This window comes from Manis javanica, chromosome 5 (genome assembly GCF_040802235.1).
Source record: "Manis javanica isolate MJ-LG chromosome 5, MJ_LKY, whole genome shotgun sequence".
In the NCBI taxonomy this organism is placed as follows: domain Eukaryota; kingdom Metazoa; phylum Chordata; class Mammalia; order Pholidota; family Manidae; genus Manis; species Manis javanica.
In genome coordinates, this window is record NC_133160.1 from 26,638,072 (window position 1) to 26,648,211 (window position 10,140).

The window sequence follows — 10,140 nt, forward strand, 5'->3', positions numbered from 1 at the left end:
GGCCCCTCATGCAGAGTCCACCCTGTCCCCAGCCCCAGTCACCCCTGCCTGGGCCTGGCTGGCGGCATGCGACAGTGGCAGAGCCAAGCCACTGCTCTCAGAAGCAATGGGTAGAAAAAAGGCCTCTGTCTCACCACTGCTTAGGAGAGAACAAGCTCTCCCTTGCTTGTCAGGGGGCTAAGAATTCTGGAAGGTTCAACTACCTTTGAGGAAGAGATTTTATTCAAAATCAAATCGCTATTCAAAAGAAGGGTCATAGCTCTATACAGTTGGTGACAAGGAGCAAGTGATGGGGAAAACAAGTTCTCACAAAAAATGTATTACTGCTCTCTCAAAATGTGAAACTTTGGTAGTGTCAAAAATCTTGAAAAGGACCCAACGGCAGTTTTGAGCAGTATTTAGCCGGCCTGCCTACATGCCAGCATGGAAACCAGCACAGAGAACGGCTGTCTGGGGGCCTTTGCCCCATTAGGAGTCTGAGCCTCCAGGGAGGCCTGTGTGTAGTAATGACAGATGCCTGGGATCCAGTGTCGCCCCACCTAGAACACTCCCCGACTCAAGACAGCCCCGCCCCAGGCAGCAGGCTTCTGCAACCTGCCTCAGGAGACCTCTGCCCTTTGCTGCAGGAGTGGGGAGGGGAGAGCTGCCTTCCTGTGGCTTCAGACATCTGGGATGGAGTGGTCCATGGTGTGGTGGAGCAGCGCTGGGGACAACCTAGATGCAGGAACAACGGTCATCAAAACTGGCAGCAGCTTCTCCCCACCCGCCCACCAGCTTGTGCACCACACGGGGGCCTGCACTTCCACTTCTAAAACTTTCACATGTCCAGAGCCGCCGGCCACCCTGAAGGGACAGGAGGGAAGGGCAGGCCGGGCTGTGCCCTGAGCCTGGCTGGCTGGGTAGGGCAAGGCGAGGCAGCAGGGGAGCAGCCTTACTTTTTAATCATGTGCTCGTAGATGACTGTGGGGATGATGGTCAGGGTGACGACATTCCCAGCTGTGGCCAGAATCCCCGTGACTTCTTTGTCCTGGAAAGGAGGTGAGTGGTCAGTCATCCTAGGGGGCCGAGGGCAACATGTGTGGGGGTGGGGGACAGCGCTGCTCCTACTGGAGATGCTACGAACCCCTGACTGCAGGGCAGGGCTGCCTGTTAGGGGAGGGTCCCAGGCAGACACACAGCAGAGGCCTTACTCCAGCAAGAACGAGGGATCCCACCTGAGGACCTCCTCTGTAAATGAGCCACTGCTCACCGGCCTCACCCTGCAGGCCAGTTGTGATGGGCTGACCCAGAACAGGGCCTCCGGAGTGCTCCTCCCCTTCTCCTCCTCCCAAGACCTCCCAGAGGCTGCCCGAGCCCACGTTTTCTATCCCATGTTCCTGGCCCTGGTCACATGCAGGTTCTGCCCTTAAGCACACGGTGGGGGACATTAGGAGCCCACCCACTGGGCTCCTGTCAGCCACCCTGAGCCAAGCCCGCATGGGACCTCTTCCTCTTATATCTTGTGGAGAAGTAAAAAGACCTGCAGACACCATCCAGATCACGGCGAGAACAAGAAACAAAAAGTCTCTATGCCAAGTGCACCAAACTGTCCAAATGCTAAAAGCTGGGAAGAGCCTCCGGCCTCCGATCAGAGAAGGGTGGCCTTTATTTCACACATCTTTCTAACTTGATTATGTGCTTTCTTAGTTGTTGCAGGATAAGTGGGAGATGTGCCAGGCAGGGTGAGTGACGGCCACAGAGAGGAAATAGGTAAGCTTTGAAGAGATAAATGATCTCAAGAAGCATGGTTCTCCAGGGCCATTCAGTGAAGGGACAAACCCAGGCTCAGAGCCTCACAAGGCCATGGTTTGGCAGGACAACTGACAAGTTGATGCCTGGAGCCGTCAGGGAGCATGAGAGACTCTGCAGCAAGTTTTAGAACAACTGTTCTCCAGGAGGGTTAAGATCAACAACCTGCACTGCTTTGGCAGGAATGAACTCAGAGGGCCCATTCCTCAGGAGGGGTACTAATGTGGTCAGCTATTTGGTCCAATGGGTTCCCTCTGGGTTGTCATGCCTGACCCCCCAGGAGGGGCAAACCTTAGCAGAAGGGATCACTGACAGATATTAGGAAGAGCTTCCTGCTCACAATATTCATGAGCCACCAGAGCAAGCCTCCAGGGAGGGTGGGGAGACTGTCAGGCACAGGCACGCAGATTTGTGACACAAATGGCTTGGTGATGGCCCGTGGGAGGGGTGGGAAACTGGCTTAAAAGACTGCATCAGCTATGACATGAGAATCCACTCCTGCTGGGGGGATCCTGCCACATGCGCTCTGAAGCCCTGGCTGCAGGAGGAGACGGGATCCTGACCGTAAGTCCCAAGGGGACTGAGAACCACTCAGGCTCCAAGGGGGCATTGAGTCAGGACAAAGGCACTTTCACTTGTGCAGGGACCAGAAGGCACACGACTCAGCATGTTCTGTGGCCCGTTCCCTGAAGACAGCCACCTCTTGGCCGACGACCACAGCACTACCCCCCGACCACTTGCTCCTTTTTGTCTTTACAAGACAAAACTTCGCACACACCCCTTGAAAACTGAACAGAGGTCAGAAATGAGTTTCTGAAGAGCATTTTTCTAAAATTTTCCTATTGCTAAATGTGGTCCAGGATGCAAATAAGTCTTACAGAGCAGGGAGGTGTCCCTGTAGCCAGCAGCCACATGGGTGCCACATCCTGGCACACTCCCTCTTTCTGCCACATCTCTGGCCTCTATGTGTTGGTGACATTAGCTAGTATTTATTGAGCATTACTGTGTGCTTGGAGCTCTACGCACCTTGTCTTTTTGAATCTGCGGAGCAGCCTGAGGATGAGGACGCTGAGGCCCAGATGGCAGCAGCAGCCCCCACACAGATGTGAACCTTCCCACCACCCAGTAGTCCCCCAGCCCCTGAAGTTTCCAGGGCACAGCAGGGTCACCGGCCTACGTTCAGCCCGATGACATTCTGCCCGTTCACCTCGCACACAGAGTGGTTGTTGAGCAGCCCATTGTGGGCTGCAGAACTCCCTTTGACCTCAGAGGTGACCTTCCCCTTCTTGATGACGAAGCCCACGTGGCCCATGCTGTCCTTGTGCATGGTGACGGTCCGCTGGAACGGCCTGGCAGGGAGAGGCAGTGAGCTGGGCTGGGATGCTGCCGGGGGTACACGGAGAGGCTCCTGAGGCCCAGCCACTCACCTGTCCCGAACAACCATGACGATCTTCTCAGCTGAAGCCTTCTTCACCGCCCGGTGGGCCTTGGCTGTGCTCCACCCGGCACAGTCTCGCCCGTCAATCTGCAGGATCTGGTCCCCAAAGCGCAGCCCCACAAGGGATGCAGGGGTGTTGGCCTGGACCAACTGCACAAAGAGCCCCTGAAGGAGGCAGGACCCCACAGTGAGCCCCCGGCCCACCACGCCCAGGTCCTCCTCGAAGCTGTCACTTTCCTGCTGATCCTCTGGGAGCCTACAGGGCACCAGGATACAGCTCCACATGGCAGGCACAATGGTTACCCCATTTTCCTGGGGAGGAAACACTCCAGGCCACACAACTGGACCGCCACTGAGGCAGGGTTTCAACCCTGGGCTGCATCACAAGCTCTGGCCTGTACAGTCCTCTCACAGAGGCATCAGTGGCCCTGGTTTCTGGCTACAGACAGCCATCTGGAAGCCAGATCCCTGTCAGTTGTTGGGTAGGGAGGAAGGGAGGTTCTGAGCCACAGGAGCCCCCAGAGGGGCAACCCATCCCTGCTGCTGCAACCCAGGCCAGCCCCAGGCCTTGGGGGAGGCAACTGAGAGGAACAGCCAGCGCCTGGGAGTTAGGCGGCACGCGGCTCTGCACCTGCCCAACTGGGGACGGCGCCCCCTCACCCCACCTCAACCACGCTGCTGGCCCTGACGCTGACGCGGGTGCGCCGCTCAGGGCAAAGCCCAGGACGTAATGGGAGCAGGGAGCGCCAGCAGCTGGGGCCTGCGGGGCGGAAGGGGTGCTGTCCAGACGCACTCTTGCCCTCGGCGGGGCATCCCCTCAGGCCGGCCTCCGGCGCTACCTGGTCAATGGCTCGCAGCCGCAGCCCGGTCTTCCCATGCTCATCCTTGCACAGGTGGATCTCCGCACTTCGCACTCACAGGCTGTTCCCAGACACCGGCGCCACCACCATGCCCAGCAAGGCGCCCGAGACCACTGTCTGCAGACACCAGGGGAACAGGGAGTCACGGTGGGGGGAGAGGAGTTGGGGTGGGAAAAGGCGGATGGAGTGATCCCTGAGCCCTATCCCACCCCCGCACCACACATTTCTTCTCAGGGGCAGAGAGGGAATAGAGTTCCATGAAGCCAGGAGGGGGCACCAAAGGCCCCCCTAAAAAAACAACGAGGAAAATGGGGAGAGGGTGGGTATGCACAGAAAGGGACCCTCATTTTCTAAGATAAACTGGTATTAGGAGAACACCCCATTAAAATCCACTTAAATTTGAAAAATATTTCACAGCAAGTAGCAATGAGGAAAAGAGGACTTGATTTGATTTTTGTCTTGAAAAACTTAAGGTAAAATTGTAAAAATGAATGAATGCTTTTCCCCTAAGACCCAGAACAAGGCAAGGATGTCCAGCCTCACCAGTGCTGTCAAACATGGTACTCAAAGTACTAGCCAGAGCAACAAGGCAGGAAAAGGAAATAAAAGGCATACAGACCAGAAATAAAATGGTCTCTACTTGCAGATGACATGATGGTGTAGTAGAAAATTCCAAGGAATCTACAAATAAACGCCTAGAACTAATAACTGAGTTCAGGCAGGTAACAGGATAAACGACTGTCATACAAAATCAACTTTTCCTCTATCTACTAACAAAGAACATGTGGAAACTGAAATTTAAAATACAATGCCCCTTACAACCACTCAAACAAAAAACTACTTCGGTATAAATTTCACAAAATGTGTAGGAATTGTATGCTGAAAACAACAACAGACGGATGAAAGATAAAAAGATGGCAACAGAGAGATAGTTTCTATTCAAGGATTGGAAGAACACAGTAAAGCTGTCAATTGTCCCCAAACTGATACACAGAGTGAATGCAATTTCTATTAAATCTCTACAAGATGTTTTGTCAATATAGGCAAGGTTAATGTAAACTTTATATGAAAAGACAAAGAAACTAGGCTAATGAAAACTATTCTGACATAAAGAGTAAAGTGGGAGGAATCATTTTACCAAATTTCAAGACTTACTTTATAGCTACAGTAATCAAGACAGTGTGGTGATGGTGAAAGACAGACACACAGTCAGCGAGACAGAACAGAGGATCCAGAAGCAGCCTCACACGTTAGGGCCAACTGCTTTTTAACCGAGGTGCAAGAGCAGCTCAATGGAGAAAGAACAGTCTTTTCAGCAAGCGGTGGGGAGCAATTAAACATCCATTGGCAAAAATATGAACCTTGACCTAAACCTCACACACCTTGTACAAAAATTAAATGAAATTATAAACTTACTGGAAAACATTAAACAATAACTGTTTTAGAGAAAGGTTTTAGAGGAAAACAAAGGAGAAAATCTTCAGGTCCTAGGTCTTGTATAAATTTCTCAAACAGGACACTGAAGCATGACCCACAAAAGAAAAAGAACAAATTGAATCTCAGCAAAATTTAAACTTTTTGCTCTGCAAGAAACCCTTTTGATAGGTTGAAAAGAGAAGCTACAACCCCAGGAGAAAGTATTTACAAACTGCATTTCTGATAAAGGACTCTAGAAAAAAGAACTGCCACAACTTGACTTAAAAAAGCAAACATTCCATTTAGAAAATAAGCAAAAGATACGAAGAAACATTTTTATGGTAAGAGTTTGCAGCTGGTAAGTTAAGCACATGAAAAGATGTTCGACACCACTAGCCATTAGGGAAATGCAAATTAAGATGGGGCAACTATAATGACAGGAATTATTATGGCAAACTAATTTGTAGTTTTGACAAAATTATAATGGCAAAAATTAAAAACAGTGACAACACCAAATGCTGGCGAGGAACAGGAACACTCATGCACTGCTGGCAGGAATATAAAATGGGACAGCCACTCTGGAAAGAGTTTGGCAGTTTCTTAAAAAAAAAATTAAGTATACATTTATGACATGACCCAGCAATTGCTAGCAAATGCACTCCTGGGTATATATCCCAGAGAAATGAAAACATATGCCCATATAAACAGCTGCACAGAAACATCCCTCCCCAATAGCTTGGTCTGTAATAGCCAAAAACTGGGAACAACCAAGATGTCCCGCAACACGTTGAAAATACAGCAGGGCCCACGGCAGAATCCTACACCACAGCGAAAAGGGAAAACCACGATGCCCACCGCGCCTGGGAGGCATCCCACGGGCATGGTGCTGTGAGTGAAAAGGCCAATCTGAAAAGGTCAAACATATATGGCTCCATTTACATAACATTCTGAAACAACAAAATTATAGAGACAAAAAACAGCCCTGGTGGCCAGGGTTCAGGGAATGTGAGGGGGCCAGGGTGGCCTGATTACGAAGGGCCAGTGTGAGGAGACCTCTGTGGAGATGAAATAGTTCTGTTCTTGATTATACCTGTGGTTACATGGGTCTGTTCAGGTGCTAAAGTAACCCACAGAGCTACAGACACAGGCTGTGCCAATGGAAAATGCCTGCTTTTAATATTGTGATATATTGAGCTACGTGAAATGCAGCCACTGGGAAAATTTGGTGAAGGTACAATCTTCTATACCCTTCTCTGTACTATCTTTGTGGCTTCTTGTGAATCCATGATTATTTAAAAATTAAGCTAAATTTTTAATTAAAATGTTTTATAAATAGATCTGTCCTAGTTTCATCAAAATTTAGGCGAAATGCACTTATGTCCTAATGTAACTACAGACAACACAACGTTCTTTTCTCTGTATTTGCACTTCACACCATAACTATTAAGGGGATCATTTTGGAGAAATATACCAGGGTGTCACCAGTTTTTCTCAGGGTCCCACAGGTCCCTGTCTCTGTCTGTTTCCTCCCGTGAGATCCTCCGTCAGCTTTGTTATGTGACTGTGGCAGTTCTCATCGTCACTTCCGTCAACTTCATGAAACCCTCCCACCTTAGCGAGATTTGCAGTTGCACTTTGCCACCCGTTTTCATGGGCTCAGGGAGAGGTGGCAGACCAGGACACTGACAAATGGCCCAGAAGGATGCTGGGGTTGCAGGGGGGGCTGTTGAGTGGGGATGGAGTCCATAAGTAAGTGAGAACATTTTGCAGAGTGAAGATTTCTGCATCACCCATTCTTTGGCTCCCTGAAGCCACAGAGAGCAAGAATCGAGCATCACTGTTTAATTTGGGGGACCAGAGCTGGGTGACAAGGTCCTTCTGCTTGGCTCTGCCATCCACACTGCTCTCAAGGCACAAGCAGCTCTTCCTGATAAGCCACCGGGTTCAGGCTGGATTTAATGTCCTCCCTTCTTGTCCAGCAGGCTCAGGCCCACAGCCTGAAGCCAGAGGTCAGAGGGCAGCTAGTGGGCCCCCAACCCTAAGGCCCTCGGGAAACCACAAAGCCCCACAGCACTTGTGCTGAAGGTTCAGAATGAGAAATGCCACCAGAAACAGGGGCAGGTATGCTGGGGAAAGAGGAGATTGAGGTCTGTTTAAATGTCAAGACCAAGGAACACTCTGTGCCCACACTAGGCAGGAGATGAATACCTACCCGGCAGCCTTCTGGAGTCTGAAGCAGGCTCTGCTGGACTTCTTGGCTGGAGAGGGAAAGACCCATATAATTTTCCAGTTCTGCCAGGTTTGGGTATAAAACTGATGGGAAGGAAAAGAGGAAGGAGAAAGGTGATACAGGGTGTGAGCGGAGCCATGCCTGCCTGGCTCCCAGGTGGCCGCTCGTTTTCACTGAGAGCCTGGGCCCGGAATCTCCACAGCTGCGGTACATCCCCGAGAGTGCATGTACCCCAAGGACATGGGACCTGTGGGAGGGGGGCAGGGATGCTTGCTGGGGACGTGGGCCTGCCTTCCTCCAGGAGCATGTGAGACACCAAGTCCCTCGTGTGCCACTTTGGTGGTCAGCTCCACTGACCTTACTTGGCACTGGCAAGACATCCGACACAGAGAGCGGGACTAGTGCTGAGACCATGAGGGCCCCGCTCTTAAGAAATCCACAGTCTGCGAGAGGCGGGCATCTGACCTGAGGGCTCACTGGCCTGAATCGAGACTGCCGCGAACATCTCTAAGGGCCAGACATCCTAGCTGCCTCATGTGACCCCAAATCAGGGACATTAGTGTCCCACTGAGCCGCAGCTTTCTCAGTGTCCCCCTCAAAGGGCTCTATTGAGGCTTACATGTGCATACAATGCTCAGCACAGTGGCACGCAAGGTACAAGTGCTGGGAAATGGCCAGAGAGGCCACTCTCGGTCAGGAGCACCCCCACCACAGCTCACTCACCTGAAGGCTGGGAGACAGCCGTGCCCTGGACCAGCAGGGCGAGCATCCTGGGTGTGGCTCTGGCCTGGGCCTGGGGAGGGGTGGGGAATGCTGGTCAGCTGTGACCAGGACCCCGGAACACTTGGAGCCAGGGGCTCCCTGAGGCTGGCGTTCAGGGCATCAGTATGCTGGGGAGGTAAGTCTGGGGAGGTGAGTCCATGCATCTTCAAGGTGGTGTGCAAATGTAACCTCTGTAGGTGTCTATGCTTCTGCAGGCAGGTTCTTCCTGGGCCCATGACCTACCCCATGGCATGACCCTTTTATGTCCCGAAGCAGCCAGAACACTGAGGCCCAGCTCACAACTAAATGCTCAGTTGAAGAGCCTCAAATTCTCAAAACCCATGGGTCCACAGATGGGATGAAAGGAGAAGGGGTCTTCTAGGGGCTGAGCAAAAGTACCAGGCCATGGGCTGCCATGGGGTGTGCTCTGGAAGCCGGCCTTACGGTGTGGGGTCCACCCAAACCCACATGGAGGAAGCTCGGGGCAGAGCAGGCCCAAGAGACGCCTGTCTGCAGCTGCTGGGTCTGTTCTGTTCCTGCTGCAACTCCACTGCCTGGGCCCCTGAGCACCTGCTCCACCCAGCGGGCCTTGCACTGGACCCAACTCCCAGCAACCTGCAAGACAAGCCTCCATGGGTTACCCTGAGGTAATCACGAAGGCTGCCGTGGCTGCTTACCTGAATGGCTTGGTCCACCTTCAGGTCCTCCAGAGACGGGTACAGGGTGGAAATGGCTGCCCCTTAACAGCCTGCAGGGCACACAGCATGAGAAGGGAAGAGGTCTGAGAAGGCACGGACATCCACCACCTGCCCACGTGCCACTCAACACTCTCAGGATGAGAAAGACATTCGGGAGGCATTGCTGCCCCTGATCTGGAGATGGGGGGCTGGATTTGAACCTAAGTCTGGTTCCAAGTCCATGGTCTCCACCCTCATTCCATCCCACCATGTTTAACTGACTTGGTGCTTTAGAATCTGGACCCAGGGTTCCACCCAGGCGGACATGCTGGCCAGGAGAGGCAGGACAAGGGACCATGTCCTTCCCTGATGTGTTTGAAGGGCTTACAAGATCTGATCACTGGAGACCTAACTTCAACCAGCAGGTGTATAGCAGCACCTGCTGCATACCCAGCCTATGTCTGAGGTTTGCACAGAACTGTCCCACAATTACACAAAATTCAGTCCAGTGTCAAGAGGGTAGGGGCTTAATATTACAACAGAAAGGCAGTGAGGCACGTTGGAATTCCTCCCTGCCTCCCACCCAACTTCACCTCTGGGTACGTGCACTCGTACCATATACCACTTACATGCAGCCTTGATCTTCACCCCAGTGAAGTAAGACCAATGGAAATCCTTTAAACAGGCACACAGTCTGTAGCAGAATTTAAACACTCATCAGAGCATCGCTCCAGAGGGCAGAGGGGAGGGGTCTGGAGGAGCATCAGGAACATTTATTGAATACCTTCTGTCCCAGGGGAGAATCAGTGGGACCTCAGAGCAAGGTACCTGAAGAAATGCAAAGGAAGCACCTTGGCAGAAAGGCTGAATCTCCCTCGTAGGTGAAATGTGGAGGGGCAGTTTGTCTTTCTGGGTTCTTTTTGGGTCACCCACTAACTCACTGGCCCTGTCACATCTCAAGGCCTTTGC

General features: G+C 52.0%; 1 protein-coding gene across 1 annotated transcript; it reads right to left on the reverse strand.

The window, feature by feature from the left end:
• Positions 1-204: 204 nt before the first annotated feature.
• Positions 205-9,783, reverse strand: LOC140849498 (uncharacterized). Its single transcript, XM_073236780.1, has 7 exons — positions 9,172-9,783; positions 8,456-8,525; positions 7,715-7,760; positions 3,216-3,391; positions 2,996-3,137; positions 936-1,027; positions 205-714 (listed from the first exon to the last, which is right to left on the reverse strand). Exons 1-7 carry the CDS (start codon positions 9,527-9,529, stop codon positions 660-662), a joined length of 939 nt encoding a protein of 312 aa, XP_073092881.1. The 5' UTR covers positions 9,530-9,783; the 3' UTR covers positions 205-659.
• Positions 9,784-10,140: the final 357 nt, after the last annotated feature.

Excerpts from the sequence above, each read along its gene's own strand:
- LOC140849498 (XM_073236780.1), bottom strand. The coding sequence starts at position 9,529 with ATGGTCCCTTGTCCTGCCTCTCCTGGCCAGCATGTCCGCCTGGGTGGA. Across the intron at positions 1,028-2,995 it reads ACAACCACTCTGTGTGCGAG|GACAAAGAAGTCACGGGGAT; the intron begins GTGAACGGGCAG and ends CCTCCTTTCCAG. Across the intron at positions 715-935 it reads TACGAGCACATGATTAAAAA|GTTGTCCCCAGCGCTGCTCC; the intron begins GTAAGGCTGCTC and ends TCCTGCATCTAG.